We start from the raw sequence: 24412 nt of genomic DNA on the forward strand, positions 1-24412 counted from the left end.
ATGAACAGAAAACAATGATCTAAAGCAAAAACAACAATATAAAAACTAGACCTACTATATGTGTGACTTTAGACAATTAGTGCAGTTTTAGGAGGGATCTGAAGTGTCATCATTCAATTTTATTAATTTATGAATTAATTATAAACAAAAATATTTGTTTTCATTTTGTTATGTTTAAATAAATTTAAGTTTATTACACAGATTTTATTAAAATTTTATAAAAGTAGCCTAGAGAAAAGTCAAGCAAAATGAACCCTTTTTTTGGCTAAATAAAAAGATTACAATATGCAAGCTTTCAAGGCAACTCAGGCCCCTTCTTCAGGCAAGATGTAATGTAAAAGTAGCCCAGTAATTTTATACTGATCTGTTTTTTGACCGGCTGATGTGAAAAAGAAAAAGGTGCCTCAAAGCCGGAAGCCACATACATCAAAATATATTATCGGGTCAGTGAACTGAAAATAAAAAAAGCTGGTTCTGGTGTAGCGGGTGCATATGCGCAGTAACAGTAATACTGATGGGTGAAATTGGCCAAAGTGTTTTTTGCAGCAAATTTTCTAGGTTCACTGATGACCTTGTTCATTGAATTTTTCCTTAAAAATTTGCCATGCTGCTGGCTCAGGCAAACTTTTATCCCTCATCACCCCATGGCACTTTGCAAGGCTGGTGTGATATTACAGAGCTCTAGTTTTCATAGTAAATAATAGTCTCTTATGGTAACTTTCCCTCCAGAGCTAGAGGTGTCTTTGTTAAATCTTAGCAGTTGCTTTCTTTCTTTCTCTTATCATGAGTCAGACTATTATAAAGGGGAAATTGGAGATAAAAAGGTAGAGTGTTAACATTTGTGCTACGGTAAAGCCACATTTTTTTCCCATTGCCTCATGATGTTTTATGAGGCCAGTGTGACATGACACGCTCTAGTACGTAAAGTTTTACAGGGATGTTACTACCCACTCTGTGCCACCACCCTAATTTACGTCTCATGTGCACTGTAAACATACACCACCTCATGCTTTATAGTGATGCCTGATCTTTTCACGCATATGTGAATAATTTATGGCATATAAATACATGTGTGATGTCACAAACAGTTTGTCTTTACACAAAGAACCATAATCACATGGAATAAGCTACCATGTAGTGTGGTAGACCGTAGGGCTTTAGGGACCTTCAAAACTCAACTTAATGTTATTTTAGAACAATTAAATGAATAGGAAAGTGAGCTTTGCTGAGCTGAATGGCCTATTTGTTTTAATATTCTAATATTCTAATTAGCCTTTGCTTAGTTTTATCCTGTTTAATATCTCTTGCTTGTTCCATTGGTTTCTCCTGTTGCCAGTTCTGAGTCCAAAATTGCAAAACACCATATTTAAATTTAACTGTCCATTCACTTTAATATTTGATATCATAAGCATTTAGATATTTCCATAAAACATTAGAGATCAAACATGTTGATACTTTAAAGGTATTCTTCAGACATCAGAGCTAAAATAATAAGCATTGTTAGGAAATTAAGAAGGAGAAATCATTTGCCAAGTATTTGTGGGCAAAGTTGCAAGATGGTTCAAAGCCAATCACTGATCTTTTTATATATTTAAATACTCTTTTCTTTTTGCAGACTTAAAAAGGCATATGAAGATTGCCTTCATCCTTAACTTATACACTCGTATTCAGTCCCAGTACTCTTACATTAGGCAAAATGTTGTAATCAGCACTCCTCAAGATGGCAAGGAGGTCTGATGATCGATGGACTGAAGGCAGCTCAGGGTTCATAGGGATGCCATTTCTAAGGAGCACAAATAAATGAAATGAATGTGTCCAATATACTCATATAGAAGGCCGTGCGGATCAAACATAAACTACAAAAAAGGTTATCTCAGTTTTGTTGACCTCTTTTGTAAGTTACTTTAAATAAAAGCATCTATTAATGAAATAAATGTAAAATATAGATGTAAATATGGCATAAATATTAAAATGTGCCACACAAGTTAGGCAAGTGCGGTTATTTCCCAATCAGAAGTTACATAAAGGCAAGTGCAGCTTTTCTATAATTCATGAGCCATGATTTCTGAGGTGGACTGACTCAAAACCCACACATCCAAGGAGCAAATTGGTGAAGTTAAAAAGAAAAGGCAAAAGTAGCATAAGCATTTAAAGCTATGACAATAGCCATTCTCGTATAATTATTTAGGAATTTCTTGGAAACTTATGTAGGCCAATTAATTAAACAATGAGACAAATTAAAAGAAAGAATGACCCTCTGTTTGTAATAAAACCTGCAGCCATGGGGTCTCCAAAATGGAAGCTGACCACCAGTGGCCTAAAGAGAGAAAGCTGTGAGAAGGATAATGAGTTTGCAAAATAATTATATATATTATATAATAATTATATATTATATGTAATGAAAAGTATGAAAACCAAATATAACCAAATATTGTTGGTGCACAAGTTTGTGTTCAATAAATGTAATTAATACACAACCTCAGTTTTGTGTGAGTTTTGTAGACTTTTCCATGACTAAATTCTGAAAGGTTTTTTATTGCTTTTTTCATAGGAGAATGTCTATGTGGTGAAGGGAGATAAAGGTCCGTGGCAGTGTGAATTTTTTAAAGAAATAAAAACAGTGTGTTCAGGCTCCAGAGGGTTGTAGGTGCATGTTGTAGTGTGAATGAATGTTCCTGGGGTGTTAATGAAGGAACTGGTGGAGTCTGCATTCACATGCAGACATGTGCAGTTCAACCAATTTCCTCATTAGTGCTCTGGGGTTTGTAATTAAGGCACCGGTGCCCACTCAAGTATAAAAAGAGCCTGAATAGGACAGAGAAAGACAGATGAAAAGATCCAGAAACAAATGAAAAGATATAGATTAGGAGGTTAAAGGAAAGAAAAAGAGAGACAAAAGGAAAGAGTGTGGAGATGCTCAGTGCATCTACCAATGTCCAGGGTTCAAGGACAGCTGCGGCAATCTGAGCATCACTGTCTAATGGGTTAGAAACTTTATTTTTTCATTACATTTAAAAAATGTAAGCATAATTTGAACATTTCTGGTACAATATCTATGTGTGCATATAAGTGGGGTCCCAAAAATTCCTGGAAATGGTCAATAGCATGGAAGTACAGGGGGTCCTCGGATTATGACACAGTTCCTTTTCTACAACAGTGATGTAACCCGAATTTTGGTGTAAGTCGAAACACACCCTAGCCTAAGTCACTTACCTATCTTAACAAATTTGCAAAATCATAATCTAGAACATAAAAACACAACTAAACCACAGAAAAAGGAAAAGGACATAAATATACTGTACTGTAGTAACAGAAAAAATGAGTGTAAAAAAAATCCTTACCTTTATTCCTTCTCATGTCTCAATTTTTTAAAAAGTTTTTATGGGAGTGAGCGATGTAAACTCGAAACGTTCTTTGTCGAGACGTTGTAACCCGAGAACCCCCTGTATGTTGTAATTATCGAAAATGCCACTAGACAGTATATGTTAACAGTCTGGTTAATCAGTCTGCCCAGTGGCAATGTGCTGTGTTGATTGATTTCATATTTCTGCCATTTATTCTGCAATTGTGCCACTGGCTTCAGAGATTGTTTTCTCCAACTCACCACAAAAGATTTTTGAGAGTTTTTCAACAATGGCAGACTCAAAGAGTTTGTTCCATGTGGACAGACTGTTAATCAGCATTACATTGAGCTGCTGAGGCGTCTACAGAAAGTATCAAGAAAAACAAAACACTTGGCATAGTGGCACACACAACACTTCATGTTGCAGCATGACAGTGGACCTGCACACACCGTGGTGTCAGTCAGAGGTTTTTTATCTCAAAAACAATGTGGTTGTAGATTTGCATTCCTTATAGTTGCCAAATTTTGCTCCCTGTAACTTCTTCTTATTCCCAAAATTCAAACTGAGACAGAATTTAAGAAGATTTGCTACTGTGAAAGAAATCCCGCAGAAAACACGAGGCCCTAGACATGGTAATAAAAGATGAGTACAAGAAATGTTAAGAATCTCAAGGAGAGTATTTTGAAGTTGACTAAAAGGGAATTGCGGTGAGTTTTTTAGTAAAGATTTTTTTAAACAATTCTAGGAATTTTGGGCCCCCTTTCGTATGTGTACCATGTGTAACTGGTGAATGAATCAACCAAATACGCTTTAGTTGTACACCCTTGTTATAATCCAGGAATACTACACACTATTGATTTGGAGAAAAATCTACTCACAGAAGCTGTACATTTAACTCAGCTTTTCTCAAAGTGCAGTCCGCAGCACACCAAATTTTTTACCAAAGTAAATATCTGATCTGGTCTCTTCTTACTAAGCGTTGTTTATGTCTAGGGTGTTCATATTGCAGCCATGCGCCCAAGGGGCTCCGGGTTTCAGGTGGACCGAATAGCTCATCACCCGGGAACCCCCAACCGCAGATGATTTCTTGTGCCATTGTGAGATGTTGGTTTACATCGTTTAGTGAGAAAACCACACGGTATTCAGTCGTACCACACTTTCCATACATTTTTTTTTATCAGTGTTGATGGAAACGTAGTTCAGAATAGTTGTCTGTTTGTGTCTCATGTTTTAGAGGATTGAGAGTTTCCTTGTGTCAGTACTCACTGTAAGTACTGTAAGTCTATTAATTAAAATTTGGTTTATTAAATTTTACTTTTTTAACTATCACTATTAATTTAAATTAACTATTTTTAGTGATAATATTATATAGTGATGGAACTCTGAATTAAAACTGGTATGTTGAAGGGCAAATATAGCAAAGGTTGTGAAGAGAATAGTGAAAAAATATTCGAAATAGTGGGGACACAAGGAACAGTCAAGATAAACATGGGCAAAACAGGGTGGATACAATGAGCAGTCGAGAGAAAATGTGCTAAATGTAAATGATTATTATCCTGTTTGCGAAAATGACCATGAAAAGATTTTTACGTGGATGTTGCAAAGAACAGTAATCAACAAAACAATAAAACGACAGTTGAAAAGAAAAACAAAAAAGTAAAGAGAAATAACAGTGATTTTTTAAAACTGGGATTTTCCTGGATATGAGATAAAGAAGATCCCAGCCCACACTGTGTTTTATGTTACAAAACTCTTTCCAATGAGGTAATAACATTTTCCCAATTAAAGCATCATTTTGAAGCTAAACATAAGGAGTGCATTGGAGAGACTCTGCAGTTTTTCTGATCAAATGCAAACAGCTTAAACACAATAAGAGTTTAATGGATTTCATTGCTGCTGGTGGAGAAAATGTTAATGCTATGGAGGCTTCATGCAGAATATCGCTACTGGTAGTTAGGTACTTGAAATATCACACTGTGGCAGAAAACTTGATAAAACCTGCTGCAAAAGTAATGGCAAAGATTATGCTTGGGAAAAAGCAAAAAATGCTATCTCGAAAGTACCCCTTTTTAATAATATAATTAAACATTGAATAACATGCATGGCTGAAAATGTGAAATGTCAGGTGTTATTGCAATTACATCAGAGTATTTACTTTTCACTTCAACTTGATAAGTACACCAATTTGGTTGGCAAAGCTCATCTCCTTGCATATGTCAGACATGAATGTTGAAAGTACACAGTGATTTTTTTATTCTGTTGAACCCTGCCTGGTAGGACTACAGGAGCAGATTTTCAAAGTATTAAATGATTTTCTGATAAGTGCTGAAGTTGACTGGACATGATATGTCAGTCTTTATAGGTTGTTGGATAGTTTGATTAGTTACATTATGGTTTTCCTATCTACTGTTTCACTGCTCAGGCATGTACAGACACACCCAGGCATAGGTAAAATATTAGAGTAAAATATTCTTGTAGCTTACTTTTCTTCGAACAGTCAACATTGTAGCCCTGCCATGGAAAAACATGAAAGTCTCAAAAGCAAAAGTGAGACCTGCTCTGCAACACAGGTCTGAACTAAAGAAGCAGGCCTCACCACCAAAGACGACCTAGCCTCAAACTCAAATGGCAGCCTTCCGGCCTGTACAGACTCAAAAACGGAGCTAAGGCTTCTAAACAATAATAGCTTCTAAATGTTCTGATATGCAGGAGAGGAAAAACACAAAACTTGTGATTATAATATAGACCAGGGGTGGGCAAAGTCATTCCTGGAGGGCCGCAGTGGCTGCAGGTTTTTGTTCCAACCCATTTGCTTAATAAGAAGCACTTATTGCTCTAGAAACATCTTCTGCTTCATTTTAGTTATCTTCCTCATTAAGATTTTGAACCTTTATTGCTTATTTAAGTCTTAAACAGCCGCATTCTCGGTTTTTAATTGCTCTTTATTAGCAATAAGATGCAAATGACAAAAGAAACCAGCAGTTATCCATTTTGCTTCTTACCCTTTACACCCGTGTGTATTTATCGTGCACTATTTGGTTTAATTAAATACTTAGAAGGAAAGAGAAGAGAAAAAAAGTGAAGGATTGAGAATTACCCATCCGTTTTACACTTCAAAGTATTTGGATGATATCCTTAGAATGGAAAGAAAAATCTAGGATATGAGAATGACTTGACATAGCAGAGTTAAAGCACTAACAAGCCATGAAATGTAATTATTGGCAAGGATTGTTTTCTAATTAAGCAACTGGGTTGGAACAAAAACCCGCGGCCACTGCGGCCCTCCAGGAATGATTTTGCCCACCCCTGATATAGACCAAACAGTGTTACTTTATATAAAATAATATATTTAAGGAAGACAAAAAATGTAAGGCAGGACTAAAGAAGCAAAGCATAGATTTTGCGTAAAAGCAAACAAATCAAAATAATTTACATCCAGACAAAAATACTTTTACACATGGGTGTTGTGATTTAGAGTCCAAAACAAGAGGAAACAGGGTGTGAAGTCTTGAAAGCAAGGTAGCACCTTCACCAGCCATTCCAGAAGAGGCTGACCCCACATCAGCTAAGTCCAATTACCACTTATCAGTTTTAGCCTAAGCAGGCCCAAAAGGTTGAGCAGGCTTTATAAAGGTGAAAATGCAATAAAAATCTCAAAATACATGAAAAAGATAGAAAACAATAAAACTCTGGCTTGCAGAGAGGATACAAACAGGAATTTTATCAAATGAGGGATATATTCAGAAAATTAGAAAAGTTATAAGAATGTGTTTAAACGGATTTTCCTAAAAGGAAATCCATAGGTAACAAGTCCCAATACACAATCCAAACAGCCAAATCAAAGAACACAAGCAATAATCCCCTAAAAGCAGTAATATTAGAGGAAAACAATCCTCACAGGAATTTCTACAAACTCAGTGCTTCACTGCTGGATTAATCTTTATGACTGAATATAAAACCAGGAACAGGACCCAGCATCAATGCCATCAGGGTGGCCCTGTCTACTTGGGCTCAACCCACAAAGTGCAGAAAATCTCAGCACATTAAAAGAGACAGAGTATCTTTATATATAATACGCTACTGTGGCTGTTTGTTTGTCTGTCCAGGATTTTAAATCACCTGGAGCTTGCAAACCATTTGACCAATTGACCTGAAAATTTGGTACACATACACTGTGTGATGTCTACTATCCGCTTTCGGAGTGATGAATATCCTCCAAGGTTATTCCGCTTTTTATTTTTTTTATTTTATTTTATTGTAGAATCAACCCTTGGTAGCGGCCAGCCATGCAGCGCATGTGTACAGGCGCCGTTCTCATCCCTACCACCTTTGCCGTCACTTCCTCTACCTCTTCATATCTTAAATCATTCTTGAGGCAGATTGAAGACTTTAGTGCCAGCTTAAGTGAAAAATTACAAAAGATGTACTAAGTAATTGCAGCACAAACACTGACTTAATCAGTTTTAACGTGAAAAGATGCCAACGAAAGAAGAGAAGAAGCGGGTCGCTAGGGTGGAGAAAAGAAGAGCGGCTCAGGAATCAGCAAGCACATCAAACTCTGAGCAAATGAATTCTAAACATACAGAGAAAGAGGAGGAAAACTAGGAATGCTTAAGTCAAGTGTATTCACTGCACGAGCAGTGTTGTGTTACTGGTAAATAATAATTAATAAACAAATCTAAAATCATAAACAATAATAATGCGATATTAAAAAAACCAACCATAAAACACAAAATAAATACAAGCCAGGCAAAAAACCCTGGCTGTAACATAATAATGAGCAACAGTCAAAAGCCAGGATACCCAAATGTCAAAGAACTGCAAAACCAAAAGACAGGAACCAAACAAATAGCAACGCCCAAGTCGCAGTTGACACTTCCACTTCTGTACTTATACTGCCGGGTGTCTTTCTACAGGGAGCTGCAATATCAGGTGACAACACCACCTTGGGTTCCACATACAAGAGACAGGGCAAAAAGCAAAGAAAACCACTCCATACTGTATATTGTTAATTTAATGCCAAATTATACATCAATCAATAGGCACAATAGCAATAAAAATCATATTACATAAATATAACAAAAACAGAATTCACATGCTGGCTACCACAGGCCGATTGTAACCCCTCTAACATGAACCAGCAACATTTGGATTACTAAGTTGCAAAGAAACTTCTTGCATAGTGGAGTGGATTAAGAGAATTTCCAGTGTAGTACAAGGTGCAGCTCCTAACCTTCATGCCGAGTGCTTTCATGTATGAGACCTGAGGCTGAGCTCCCCTAATCCTCCAACTGCCCCCTTCCCCCTACACCTGTGCTCACCTCCATACAGTGTAATATGACACGCTCAGCAGCTCAGTCCAATTAGTCTGCAACTTGTCCCATTTTGTCTTTAGTGGTAGGAGTGAGCTTTGTGTGCATGAGACCTATCAGCCAAAGAGTGCTCAGCCAGAAGTACAATATACAGAAGGTGATGATAAGGAATAAGGAATGTGAGTGTTTTGAACCTCTCAAAAAGAAGTGAAGTTCGTATGTCTTGTGTTTTAGGTAACATGACAAAATGGAAGAAAGAAAAAAAAGGGTTGAGATTGCTGCTGAACTCGCCACAGCTGATAGCCCTTCATACAGCAGTGGCTCCTTCAGGCAGTACTCCGTTAACTGTCACAAAAAGGGGTGAACGTGACTCTGCTCGATGGTGATCACTACTGTGACAAAGCCTGTGATTTTTGGTCGTGTAAATTGATATGGTCCTGTGACAAGATCTGAAACTGTGGTCGTCAAGTTTGACATGCCCCATAACTAGAAGTCACATGATGTGACATCAGCTTTAAACTCATGAGGCCTGGCTAAAGTTAAAATGCTAACCTTGGTTTGTTGTTTGTAGCACTCACCTCACACGTCTTAATTACAATATGAAGTTCTGCTTTAAATACAAAGGGCTTTGAGGTGGTACTCAACATGACCAGTGAAATAAAAAGAGAACATGGCTGCCACTCAATTATTGCTTCTACGCCTAAGACATAATAAGATACCAAGGTTTACTGTTTTTTTTAACTTCTTATTAGAAGAGCATTTATTTTTTCAAACAGAGACCATATCTTTTTTTCACACCTGACCCAGTACTTCTCTTCACTCAATCACCATGCCACAGAGTTTCCATCCCCCTTCCATCATGGAGGTGCTCATACTACTGAGTGTTTCAGTTAATCTATTACTGGTGAGCTAATGACCTCTGCACAATTAATCCCCGCTTTAGCAGTGGGGGACAGGCAGTAGTGCCTTGAATAGTAGACTTGTTCAGGATCATCTGCTCTTTGATCAGGATTTTCACTCTTATGGCTGTGGAGAGCCTGACGTGAGGATTAGAAAGTCTGCTGTGCATAGATCTGGCAAATGAAACTGTCTGCAAAGCCTTGAACACATTCATAATGTCATGGTCCACCTTCATAATGTCTTTTCTTTAACCCCATATGTCAAAGCACCAATAGAATGAAAGGTTTCATGGAAAAGGCACTATCTAAGTACTAAAAATGTATTATTATTATTATTATTATTATCTACCCAAATTAAAGGAAAAGTGTCTGTGTGTTCATCCGTTGCTATGTCTCTGTCATTTCAACAAAATAAAATACATTGAATTTGTCATTCCAACAGATGGCTCATTACAAACATTAAAACTGATTTTACGAACCCCATACCAAATAGCATATGACACAAGCATTGCATGATGCACTGTAAATGTTAACGTTGAAGTCTACATTGATTACTTAGATTCAAACCTGTCTTAGGTTACTAGTTACTTTTAATTCAGCATGTGAAGGCTACTGAACCTTTACAACTGAGTGATCATAAGTAGTATATATTTACAGTTTTCTTAAAGACGTAGACATAAAAGGTGGACTCTGATTTGGATGTCTCTTTTTTGCCCACATGCCGGGCCAAGTGCAATACGTTTTGAGCAGACATAAAAAAAAGTATGGGCGGCACAGTGGCAGCACTGCTGCCTCGCAGTTAGGAGACCCGGGTTCGCTTCCCGGGTCCTCCCTGCGTGGGTTTCCTCCGGGCGCTCCGGTTTCCTCCCACAGTCCAAAGACATGCCGGTTAGGTGGATTGGCGATTCTAAATTGGCCCTAGTGTGTGGGTGTGTTTGTGTGTGTTCTGCAGTGGGTTAGCACCCTGCCCGGGATTGGTTCCTGCCTTGTTGGCTGGGATTGGCTCCAGCAGACCCCTATGACCCTGTGTTCGGATTCAGCGGGTTGGAAAATGGATGGATTTAATATATCTATATTAAGTGAACTGTCAAGGAGCAGTATATTTAAAAGAATACTCACCCACAAGTGGTATCTTTTTCGATGTTACTTAACCCATGTAATCTGTAGAGATGGCAAAGAAAAAAAGTTTTCATGCAGAACAGAGATAACAAAGTTTCACTTAGAACAGACATCGATGGAGATCAACACTGGACAACAGCAAACAATATTTAAAATGCCCATACAAAATCTTAGGTTACTTGTGTTGCACAATCCATGTGTCAGTCACTCCATTGTATACTCACAGCATCCCAAACACATGAAATTTAAGATAAGAGAAACACTCTTGTAAATGAAAATGGAATGCTCAAATGCACTCAAGCATTTGAATTGTAGACCCGCCACCCTGCCTCATTCATTGGTCAGGAGTCCAGCCCAGTATTATTATTGCCTTACACTGCCTGTTGTATGAAGTCACCAAAAAAGTGTGCACTGAGAGATGAGTACAAATAAAGATTAAAAGTTAAAAAAAAAATGAATAAAAATATTAACAGGAACAGAATATGCCTCTTACTTGTTCATATCCAAGGCACTTCTGTAAGCAGAAGGTCATTTCACCTGTTCAGTTTAACAGACAAACACTAAATAATCCCAAGATGCTTCAGTTGTGGATATGAATGTCTGTGAGGTAGCACACTATTGGCTATTAGAGGAAGGGGCCAGCACGATTGTGCGGGTAAACGTGACATGGGAAGTGATTTTCCGTCATTTAAGATGACATGGTCTGCTGATGAGATCAGTGATTGCGGTTGACAAATCTAACTAAAAGCTGCATAATGTGACATGGGCTTTAAGCATTTTAAGTTTTGGCAAAAATGCCCATATTTCAGAATTTCATATAAAAAGAAATTGGAAAATGTAGACATGACATAACATTAAGGTGTGTTCAGGGATTCAGTTGACTGTATGGAAAGTTGGAGCATTTATAATTTTTTAATTGTCATTCATCAGAGAGACAAATATTACTGTTTTTTTTTTAAATAATTTTTAACACTGTGTAAAATCCAAAAATAACTGAGAACAGAAGGCAATTACAAGTATTAATAGAGTACATAAAATGTGTGTATTTTTTAACATTTTAAAATATCATGTACTTAAAAATAAGTCAAATCTTTCATGGACATCACATTACAAATCAAGTAATGAAAAAATTGCACTGTATTATTAGCTGTTGACTGTTAATAATAATAATAATAATAATAATAAGTTTTATTTATGTAGCACCTTTCATACACTCAAGGACACTTTACAATTCAATACACACATTAACAAGACAGTAGAAATTACATACACGAAAAAGAATAACACTCATTGTAAAGATGTGTTTTTAACAGAAGTTTGAAATTAATAATAGATTTTTCCTCGCGAAGGCTAAGAGGGAGAGAATTCCAAATTTAAGGGTCTGTCACTCTGAAAGCTCTGCCACCCATAGTTACTAACCTGTATTTAGGTACTGTGAGTAACTTAGCGTTCAATGATCATAATGCACAGGCAGGAGTGTAAGGAAGCAGCAGCTCTGACAGATAATGAGGGGCTAAATCATGAAGGGCTTTAAAGGTGAGAAGGATAATTTTATATTTGATTCTTGAAGAAACTGGTAACTAATGTAAATCATAGAGGACAGGAGTGATGTGAGCAGATTTTTTAGTGTGCGTAAGTAAATGAGCAGCAGAATTCTGAACATATTGTAATCTATTGATATATTTAGTCGGGAAGCCATAAAGCAAAGCATTGCAATACTCCAGACGGGTAGTGATGAAAGCGTGAATGAGTGTCTCAGTATCTTTCACACTGAGGAAAGAATGCAGATGAGCAATGCTGCAAAGATAAAAAAAAGGCTGTCTGTACTATTGAGCTAATGTGTGGCTGAAAAGTAAGAAGCTGATCAAAGATGGCACCCAAATTACGGACTGATGCTGAGGGTTGAACCAGGATCCCATCAATGTCAATTTTTAGCCCACGATGGGTAGAGAGGACAGATTTGGTACCAACTACTGTAATAAGATTTCTGTTTTATCAGGATTGAGTTGTAAAAAATGATCTGTCATCCAATGATTGATTTCCCGAATGCAGTCAGTCAGCGCAACAGGTGAAGATGTTGCAGTTGCATCAACACTTATATAAAGTTGTGTGTCATCGGCATAGCAGTGGAAGCTCAGACCATACCGACGAATAATCTCACCTAATGGGAGCATATAGATGTTGAAGAGGATTGGACCAAAAATGACCCTTGAGGTATACCTTGTGTGAATGAAGTTGTGGCAGATTTGTATTCCCTAATGAAGACATAATACTGGCGATCACTGATATATGATGTGAACCAAGAAAGAGCAGCACCAGAGATACCAATAGCTGAAAGACTGTTGATGGTGCATGGCAAATTTGCAGTACTTCCTAAACATTAAAGGCTTTGAAAGAATTATCTAATGGAGAAGTAAAATCATTGTTTAAATTTCCAGCTAAATTTTTGATTGCAACAGACCATGATGGAAAACTGGGCATTGTGGTTCTTTGCCAATAAATTATAGTGTCACACAAATATTGAAAAATTATGATTATTCCACCAAGAGGTTTTCTTAGTGCAACATACTGTAAATATTGAGAATATTTTTATTCACTGTATACATTATGGCTTACAGAGTTTTTCTAATTTTCCACTCATTTCTTGATTGGTGGCTTTTTGCTTTCCTCATTTGCATTTTTTATTTTTATGTTTATGAAGGTCATTTAAGTGCCCTGGTATGGCTGCAAACAACAGCAGAAGTGAGTTGGCATTAAAAGAGTTGCTGCTGCAGCTTATACAGGCATCATGAAGCACAAGGCCGCTGTACTGGGGATCTGTTTAGCCAACAGGAACAACTTTCATACATGTTAAAGAGCAACATATACTAAATATAAAAGTTGGAATAACCCCTCTCAAACCTTTGAAGCAATAAAAAAAAATTGTAATTGAAGTGGGACAGAATGTTTCACTGTTTAGTGTTCAAAAAGATTTTCTTCTATATGAGTTTTTGAAATTTGAAAAATGTGTACAGTACATTCTAGTTGTGATATCTCAGCAAAAAATCTAATTTTTATGGTAAATTTCTTAGACAAATAAGGGCCCTTTTACACTTAAATTACTACTGTTTGTTTAGACTGTGGTGGGCTGGCGCCCTGCCCGGAGTTTGTTTCCTGCCTTGCACCCTGTGTTAGCTGGGATTGGCTCCAGCAGATCCCCGTGACTCAGTAGTTAGGATATAGCGGGTTGGATAATGGATGGATGGATGTTTGTTTATAATGTTTCAAGATTTTTAATGGCTATTTCAAGTGTTTTTCAAGCATTTATCCAGCATTTTCAAAGGAGCGTTTTGCAGGGAAGATTTGATTGACATCATTTCCATTTTGTAGGTTGTGAGGTGATCTCCAGAATGACTTCTATGACTTTAGTGCTTGTAATCTTGGTAATCACAGTATCGAAGAGTAGGTGTCATCAAAGTCGTGATCACACATATTGGGTTCATGATGTTCGGCAGGAAAGGGAGTCAAAAGAGCAATTCTGGACTTTCTATGAAACAGGCAGCATCCTCAAAAATTTTCAGGAGAACACACAACTGTTGATAAATACATAAGAAGTGATATGTGACCAAAAAAATCATTGTGTTATTTCTCAAAAAAATGTCTGCTGTTGTCAGTGCAACATCATGTAAGCTTGTGAACCACTCATCTAGTGACAGCTGTTGAAGAAGGGTTCATTGTGCACAGTGGTAATCAAGACAAAGAGTTAAACCAACTGTACATTGTACTCATATACTATGAATCCTGCATGTGCTATGGGGTACAATAAATCTGGCCAGTTTATGGTCACTGGGAGCCAGTGGTCATCACAACAGCACTGGGTTTAAAAGAAGCAAATGTGGTGGATGGTCAGTCAATCAGTCAGTCATTGTCCAACCCGCTATATACTAACACAGTGTCACGAAGATCTGCTGGAGCCAAACCCAGCCAACAAAGGGCGCAAGGCAGGAACAAATCCCAAGGCAGGGCACCAGCCCACCGCAGGGCACACCCACACATAAAGCACACACTAGGGACAATTTAGGATCACCAGTGCACCTAACCTGCATGTCTTTGGACTGTGGGAGGAAACTGGAGTATCCGGAGGAAACCCACGCAGACATGGGGAAAACATGCAAACCCCATGCAGGGAGGACCCAGGAAGCAAACCCGGGTCTCCTTACTGCGAGGCAGAAGCGCTACCACTGCGCCTGTGGTCGATGGTGCACCGATCACATACAGGGCTCAGTTGCTCAGTCAAGCAGAAAAGAGTGTGCTGTGTCCAATCCGGTAATAGAAACATGTTAATAAAGTATTTGTTTAGTTTAAAACCAGTTAGTTGCTTAAGATATCTTGAAACAGTGTGATGAGGTATCGGTGTGGCCAATGTTCACCCAGGGGCTTGAATTGAGAATGTATACTATTTTCTTCATGAAGGATTAAAATAAATTTTCTTAATTGATAAATACCACTGTTACATTTTAAGTATTCAGTGTTAAAACAGGTAATAACACTCAGCTAAATACACTCAATAATACCCATCAATCCAGAAATGCATGAACACATGCAAATCCCATATGGCACTGTGAAGAACTGGAAGAACTACCACTTGAGCCACGTGAATGAGGTTTATAGCTGTAATGCTAATGATAACTTTGTGTGGTGGACAATGAATGAGTGACAGTAATAATAAATCGATGTGCACATCGAGAGACCAAAGACGTGAAATGACTAAGCTAGAGTCGCTAAACATTGCCAATGTGGTAGCAGACACTGCTGCATTTTCCAAGTAAAACACTTCAAATATAAAAGTGGTCAGTTTGAAAAGTGGCACAGAGAAGAAATGATGAAAAATGGCAGCTTTGTCTGAAGAGGAAAATGTCACAGTGAGGGAAATGGATCTGCTGTGTATTATTATACCAGACCAAATGGACAACCCATGTCTTAAATAAAAAACATGAGGTGTATTTGGATTACTTAGGTTTCAATCCATTTCCAACGGGTAGCACAGCTAGTTTATTTTAAAGTAACAGCTGGGATCCACTGTATTAATTCTTTTCATAATTGTAAATACTTCAGTCATGTCACCTCTTATTCTCTGTTTACTTAAAATAATAAGGTTCAGCTCCTTCAATCTCTTCTCATATCTCCCACCTCTTAGTCCTGGAATGTGCCTAGTTGCTGTTCTCTGAACTTTCTCTAGTGCCGCTATAATTGTTTGTAATGTGGAGAGCAAACCAAAACACAGCACTCCGGATGGGGCCTCACTAGTGTGTTATATGACATACCATAAGTACAGTATTACTCACTTTAACTTATATTCCATATACCATAAAATATAACATAACACCTCATTAGCTTTCCTGATCGCTTCAGTGCATTGTCTGGATATAGACAGTGATGAGTCCTAGGCTCCTTCTCATGAAGTGTACTTTCAATTGTGTATTAAAATCTAACATTTCTCCTTTCTACATGGAATATGTTACATTTACTTACATTAAACTTCACCTGCCAGGTCTGTGCTCTGTCCAGGTCCCTTTGTAACAATTCAACTGATCTTCCATTTCTTTGCCCCTCCACCCAATTTAACATCTTTGGCGTACTTGACTAGCATGTTATTATATTTATATTCTGATCATTTATGTATATAAATATACACATCTCACCTGGTAATGAAGGCCCAACAAAGACTCTTCTTCCTCAGGAAAATGAGACCTGCTGGATTCTCCTCTCAGCTGCTCACAAACTTCTACAGATCCGCTATAGAAAGCATTCTCTGTCACAGTATGAAAGTGTGGTACGGCAGCTGCACAGCACAGGACAGGAAGTACTTGGCATGGGTGGTAAGAACAGCACAGAGGATCGTGGGAAGTCCTCTCCTAGACCTGGACTCTGTATATGCTGGAAGGGTGCAGAAGGGGGCCAAATGTATAGCTGCGGATCTCACCCATCCAGGAAACGGACTGTTTGTACCACTGCCTTTGGGAAAGCGGTACAGAAACATAAAAACACGTACCAGCAGACTGAAAGGCAGCTTTTTCCCCAGAGCTGTGTAGTCCATCTGCCCCTGCTGATACACACACATACATCTACATCTACATCTAACCTGCCCCCCTGTAGACATGCACACGCACTTTCCCTCATAAACAAACACACACACTCTTATTTCTCCCCTGCAGACCAACACACACAGATCACTGGTCTCTGCAGGCCTACTACCTCAGGAAAAGTCTGGACTTGATGTTTTATTGCTGCTGTCTTTTATACTTATTATGTTTACTTTATTATTTATAGTGTATTGTGTATTTTAAGTATTCCGCCTTGAAGCCGAGTCCTACCAACAAAAACAATTTCGTTATGTGTATGCATAATGACAATACAGAATTCTATCTATGAACATTTGCATATATGAGACTTTCAACAAACACTATTACATACTTAGGGTCTTTAGAGGCACAGCATATATTTATATTTATATCAAGCCACAAATGATCATAACTGTCCAAACGTTTGTTGGAAAATCATTCCTGAACACTATACTTCTTTATAAACTAATTTTTATTACTTTAATATTTTTATATCAGTATATATTCATAGTCTGCTACTCACCAAAATAATCACAGACCACAGTTACATTTTTGTGGTCATTGCAATGTGGCTCCTAGCCTCGTCTGATCTCTGCCCCTCTACTGTTTACTGCCCACAGCATTCGTGATCTGATGGCATCAGAAATATCCTTCTGGATTGCATCTATCTCTCATTTGTAATCTGCTATCAACAACATTGACTCTTTCAAGGGCTTGCTGTGTTGATAAGTCTTGTGGGATTTCTTTTGTTATCTCTCACCTCTCTGAACTCTTAAATGCTTACATAAAAAGTAACAAGATAGTAACAAAGGTGTAATGAACATATAAAGATACAAAAAAATCCTGAAAAAAACATGTTTTGTTCAATTGCTATTTATAAACACCACTTAAATTGCACATGTAAATTTACCTCATTCACAGTCAATAGTGACCCCATATATTTTAGGCGAATAAATGATCATAATAGAAGATTTTATTAATTATGGCATATTTATGGTAGTAAATTGTCACAAATGGAATTAATGAGGTATACCTGGGGAATTGTGTTCACACTGTATTTTATGATCCTGTGAGAGCTGTAAACATGACGTCATGGTTTCACTAGAGACCTGAGCAATGTTTTACGAGGGTTTTAAAATAGCAGTGGCCCTAATACTCATCCCAAAGGGACATCACTTTTAACATAATCTAATTCTGAAAAGGTTACTTTCACCATAATGACTTCTTTCTGGTTTAAGTCAATTTTGAAAATAAATTAAACACAGTACCCTGAATGACCCCTTCTTTATAATAATACTCTCCCCATCTGAGTCCATACTAACTGTTCCCTAAAACTCCTGCTCTTGCCATGTATTGCTCAATCTTTACCTTAATAAATACTTCCAGTAATTGACCTGTAATGTATGTTAACCTTACTAAAACTATTGGGACCAGCCCAATTGGCCTTTTTATGCACAGGAATAATATTTGTTGCCCTCTAGTTCCTAGGAATTTCTCCAGTTTGCAGAGATTTTTGAAAGATACATGTCAGGGTTTGTACTACATACTGTATGTACTCACTAACCAACTTAAAGAGTCAAGGATACATGTTATTCAGTCCTGGTGGTTTGTTACTTCTCAGCCTATTTAGTCTAAGCAGCACTTATCTCTCTACAACTTCCAAAACACTCAGTAACTCCTTATCAGCCGTTACTGTTGGGAATTATCAACTTCTTCACATGTGAAAATGTCAGAAAAATGCAGTTCACAGCATTTCCTATTTCACTGCCTGTATATTCTAGCTTGCCTTTATCACTGATAATCTTCTTTTGTTCTTTCACTACTACAATATCTTTGGACATCTTTTGCCTTTTCAGCAATATTTCTATCCAACTGAATCTTAACTTTCCTAATAATTAAGATCAATTTATTCAAGGTCACTATAAACAATGAAGATTTTGAAACACCACATGCATGGTAAATATGGCACCACTAAATAAAATACATCCGGAATATAACAGGCCAGTTACCGTAGTTTACCTGATATTTCATATAAATGAAAAAATAACTAGAGTTGTCGCTAACCAGCACTGCTGTAACAACATATTGGGTGAACAGGTTTAGACAAGGAACATCCTGTTTCATTTTATTATCCTGGACTTAGTAGGAATTAACTAAAACACTGGTTAACATCAGAGCTCATTGAATAATCTCCCTTCACTCTTTTGATGTGGTAGAGAAAGTGAATAGCTGGTAAGAGGGCAGGATTTAGAGTGTGGTTCATAAAATGGTGCAGAACAATGAATCATCATATAAGCATTTTTTACTGAAATAAGAAATGTCAGCAGTGGTGTCTTGATGGGCCTATTCCTCTATTTTGTATAACTGAATTCAATCCAAGTGTAGCAAAAACAAGAGTAAGTGTGAAGTTAGGCAAGTTAGTGGATACCCTTTAGTTGGACCTGAAGGAAAACAGATTTGGGTAGTTACTGTATGTTGCAAATGTAAGTTAATGTATATCCTTTTTGCATATAGCCAGTAAATTTTCAACATTAAGTGCATCAGGGTGGTTTGAAACTAGTTTAGGTTTCTTTATTTAGTCATGTTTACACAGGAAAACATGAAATTTGCCTTCTCAGCTGCATCTAATAACAGGTAACAGACAGAATGAAATAAAACAGACAAATAGAAATAAGAAAGGTTAAGGTAAGGCAGTTAGATAAAACATATTTATACAAAAAAAAAAAAAAAAAAAGGTAACAGGATATATATCAAAACCTTCAACATTATGTCCGATATTTCTTATTGAAAAGTCGTATGGCACTAGGAAGAAAGGAGTTTCTGGAGCGATTTTTGTGGGTTTTCAAAGCAACTACCCTTCCTGATTTACTGAAGTTTAGTTCTACATGTAATGGATGTCTGTCATCAGTTGAGATGATTTCCAGTTTCTTTAGCATTGCCCTCTGACACACACTAGTCAAATCATCTACATCAGCCCCAATAACTTTAGCTGCATACTTCGTAATCTGCTGGAGCTTTTTTGAGTTTTGGTTTGTCAGACTATTAAACCAGGCAATGAAACTGAAAGTGATCATGGACTGGATCATACTACGATAGAAGGACAACATGAGGTCTTTAAATAGTTTGAGTTTATGGAGGAGAAATAAGCGCTGGTTGCATTTAGAAAATAATTTTTTTGTATTTGTATTCTACTTAAGATTGTTATCTAGGTAAGTTCCTAAGTATTTATATTCATTCACTATTTCTACCTCCTCTCCCAGAACTACAATAGGTGAACATACAGATTTCTGTCTCTTAAAATCAAATATCATTTCTTTGGTCTTTTTTACATTCAGAGTGAGAGAGTTTTTATTGCACCAGTTTACCATACAGAAAGACACAGGGGTCCTGCTGGACATCTAGTCCCCATTAACAGTGTACTGAAGAAATTAAAAAGGCTAATAAGTTGATGGTTATTAGTCCAGATGTTTATGATAATTAATACCATAGCAAATACACACATGGAACAATGAACATAAAAATCATTTTGATGAGAACATGCCATTCTACCCAAAATAGTTTGTTGATTAAATTCACTTAACTTTTTCAAAGTATAATCTGTTAAATATCTGCAAATTTTCCGAGTACCACTATTACATTAGAATGTATGTAACCTCCATTGACTTGTACTCCATACACCATGAAATATAATCTACTGTAACATACTATTGGCCATGTTGATCCACTACCTGAAGGTTGATTTTTCAGTCCTCCCACTGTGTATTCAAACCTAACATTTTTACTCCATACATATAATATTTTACATTTTCTTACATTAAATTTCAACTGCCACAAATCTGCCCAAGCCTGTATACTGTCCAAGTCCCTCTGTAATGATTCAACACATTCTAGATTATCTGCTGCAATAAAAAGGCAAAACAATGATTAAAGGCTGAAGTTAAAGTTCTCCATGAGTATAATGTCCCCCTTGCCTTTTTAATATTACTAAAAAGAAGCACTCTTAAATTACTGTCTGCATTGGGTGGTCTATAACACATTCCAAAAATAAGGCCTCTTTCCCTAATGCTTTCCAGTTGAATCCAGACGTCCTCACTAAGATGGGGCTCATTGTCCAACTCAAGAAGACATGCATTAAAATTCTGTTTGACATAAATGGCAACACTGCCTCCTTTTCTTTTTGCTTATCCTTCCTAAAATTGTGTAATCATAAATGTTATACTCATCTCCATGTTTGTAATTTTGCCAGGCTTTTGTTATCACTATAATATTATAATTATTCTTTGCTATTATTTACTACCTTGCTTGATGATATATAGTATTCAATGTAATTGTGTGACTATGTAAAGAAAAAACTTTGACACCATTTACCTTTAACTCAACATCTGCTCCCTAATATTTTACTTGTATAGCACACTAAAATAACATAGTCAACCCTAGGCACTTAAACAATTTGAGTCAATGTTTCGTTTCCATATTATGAAGACATAAGAGTGTCAGAGAAAGGCCAGAGATGAGCACCTAGAATTAATACAGGACTGTGGGAATTGAGCAATGAGGAAAAGACGTCTATCATGACTGACGGAGGGTCGTTCCAGTAAGATGCAGGGTCTTTTCAGACCTGGAAACAAGTTGGAGCACTCCTGTTAATTTCAAGTTCCCTAGGTCTTCAGGGGGCAATATGTTACAGCCTTGAAAGGCTACCGGAGTGATCAGCTCATCTTGTCCTCAAACGGTTACATCTGTGTTGTGGGAAAAGTACAGGGACACAAAGCACTATTATAGGGTGCTATACCAATATGGCACCAGGAATTGGTGAGGCAACACAGGACCCCAGGAGTACTTTCAAGGGAGTATATGGGAGTGATTATAGGCCCTACTAGTTGGCAAAGAACAAACTGATTAGGAGAAAGGAAGGCTGATTTGGTGGAGAGTGGTGGTTTTTGAAGACAGGGCAGTGACTATGGTGCAATTATAGTGTACATTAGTGAAGATTTAAGCTTAGTCTTGGTAGTTTTATTTCTTTATGTTTTACTACTCTTTAGTGTAATTAATCCCTTGTCTTGTTGTTAAGACCACTGTTTTATTGTGCTATTTTTCTTGTCTCTGTCTTTTCAGTTTGGGGTCTGACCTGAATATCCCCTGTAGTGAACAGTATAAGGCAGATGTAACAATCTACCAAGCAGCATTTCTGAAAACAATACTGTTTTCAAATCTGAACTTGATGTTATCTTTGAAATATTAGGTTAATGAAAAGCAAGTGAAGGGGAAATTTTGTAAAAAAGTTTTATTGTTTAACACAGAGAGCTGCAGAAAAATGGAATATGTTGACCAGTAAAGTAGCTGAATAAAGTACCCTTGGAGGCCTAATGATGTTTTTGATACATTAAGTGAATAAGAGTTGATGAGCCATGTTGGCCTGAATGGCCACATCTCCTCATCCTCTTACAAGGGGCCAAAACAGACCTAGCGACTTAGCATATGTTCAAATCAAACATAGTCTGTGCCAGAAACCAGAGACTTGAAATGCAGCTTGTCTATTTCTTTATCACTTACATTCCCTTCTTTCTTTTCACTTCCAGGATCCAAGCTTCACTAACATGGATATTGGAGGTTTGGAAACTGTGGTTGCCAACTCTGCATATGTAGCAGCACGTGGTAGTGTCGATGGCAATGCAGCAGCAACTATGCGCGACAAAAAAATGCGTGCCAGGCTGAAGCTTCCGCACATCACGCAGTGCGATCATCTAAAGAACACAGTGGACATGTCATTTTATCAGCTATGTATCAAACAACCAATTGGCAAGAGACTATTTCAGGAATTCTTATCATCTGAGGAGACTTTTAAGAGTGTTGCAAATCTTTGGAAGGACATTGAGGATTACAATTCGGCTGAAGAAAAGGATCGGCCAAAAAGATCACAGAGGATAGTCAACAGGTATTATGACTCCAGCAGTAAGACCTTCTGTAGTTTTCTGGATGAGAAAGCAGTGACACGAGTGAAGGAGGACCACAAACATTGCCGCAATGACCTCTTTAAGGAGAGTGAGCAGCTTCTGCTTAAATATTTGGAAGGAAACACACTAGAAAGCTTCAAGGCAAGTCTTTACTTTCTACGTTTTCTCCAGTTTAAGTGGCTAGAGTCCCAGTCTGTGACCGAAGAGTGGTTCATGGACTTCCGTGTCCTTGGAAAAGGAGGATTTGGAGAGGTGCATGCCTGTCAGATGAAGGCTACGGGGAAGATGTATGCCAACAAGAAGCTCAACAAGAAGCGGCTGAAGAAACGCAATGGATATGAGGTATGTGCCCAGCTGAGGTCAAAATCCATATTTTGCATTTTTTCACAAGCAAGCGTCCCCATAGTATAATACTGTCCTACCATGGTTCAAAGCGGAGGTAATGCAACACAAATGATTCAATGTATTTGGTTTGCATTAAATGTAGTTCAGTCTGTTCATGCCAAATCTGTCCATCTTCATTTCACCAGACCACAAAAGCTTTTGTCACATGCCTAATAGAAATCTCCAGGTGTACCACAATGGGGCCTTTTCCAGGAAATGCACCAATGAAATGTTGTTTTCCTGTGTATGGGCACACCCATCTCAATCACCTGAACTCTGGAGCTCTTTCAAGATGCTTGTTGGATTAGAAACCAATCCCCTGAGCAGGATCCACCTTGTTTCGATGCTCGATATAAAAGATTCAACTTGTTATAGATGGACTTTACCGTGTTCCTGGAAACTTTTAAGCTCTCAAATCTTTTTATTCCTCACATGTACAGTGCATCTTCCCAGAATTATGTCATAACATTACTTTGGCATTTAAGTTTCTGCTCCAGCATACACCTGTTCACATTAGGACTTTAAGTAGATAAGCAGATTTCTTCTAAAACAATCCCAAACCTCTAAAGTGTCCTCAGGTGGACTGCCTCTTGTGGTCACCCTATTAGATGACCTGCAAAGTCATAGCACGGGGTGAATGCTTGTTAAATTTGATTATTTTGAATTATAAAAGAAAATTTCAATTACTATTATTATTAATAATAATAATTATTTTATAAAATAATTACAAAAGGGTGATGGTTGACCATTTGCATCTGCAATATGGTAAAGTTTGTGAGACTTACCAGGGACGTTTATTGGGTTCGTCTGCTCCTGCCCTTCAATATTAACACAAGCACATACACACAGCAGTCCTTTCCAGAAAATGTCTTGGGTGGTGTCAGTTAGACAGTCCACACAGAATTCTCTTCACACACATACATATAGATATCCCAGCCAGACAAAATCTCGAGTGATGCCAATTACCAGTCACTCCATAATATTCCATATATGTCATTAACTAATTCAAAAAGAAACTGACTGGAATAGATGCAAAAAATATTGGTACAATAAAAGAATAATGTTCATGAACATATGCTTGCAATGCCTGCAATTAAATGCCAATAGACAATGTCAGCAAACCTTCTAATCTATAAAACGTAATGTGTGTTTATGTGTTTCTTTGTCCAGTATGCAATTCTGCACCATTTAACCTCTCACCATCAAACTCAACACTGATTCCTCATTTGAACAGACAAAAACCAAAGGCTATATTTTGTTTAGAATTTTTTTCTCTCTGGTGAACTTTGTTCAATGAAA

The 24412-nt window shown here is 37.4% G+C and overlaps 1 protein-coding gene across 1 annotated transcript in view; it reads left to right on the forward strand.

The window, feature by feature from the left end:
- Positions 1-24412, forward strand: part of grk1b (G protein-coupled receptor kinase 1 b) — a 107558-nt gene that overhangs the window by 17116 nt on the left and 66030 nt on the right. The window contains exon 2 of the mRNA XM_028799053.2: positions 22355-23071. Within this exon, the coding sequence (XP_028654886.1) occupies positions 22373-23071 (699 nt within the window). The 5' untranslated portion in view covers positions 22355-22372. The remainder of the gene's footprint in view (positions 1-22354; positions 23072-24412) is intronic.

The sequence above is a fragment of the Erpetoichthys calabaricus genome, chromosome 3, assembly GCF_900747795.2.
Source record: "Erpetoichthys calabaricus chromosome 3, fErpCal1.3, whole genome shotgun sequence".
Lineage (NCBI taxonomy): Eukaryota > Metazoa > Chordata > Cladistia > Polypteriformes > Polypteridae > Erpetoichthys > Erpetoichthys calabaricus.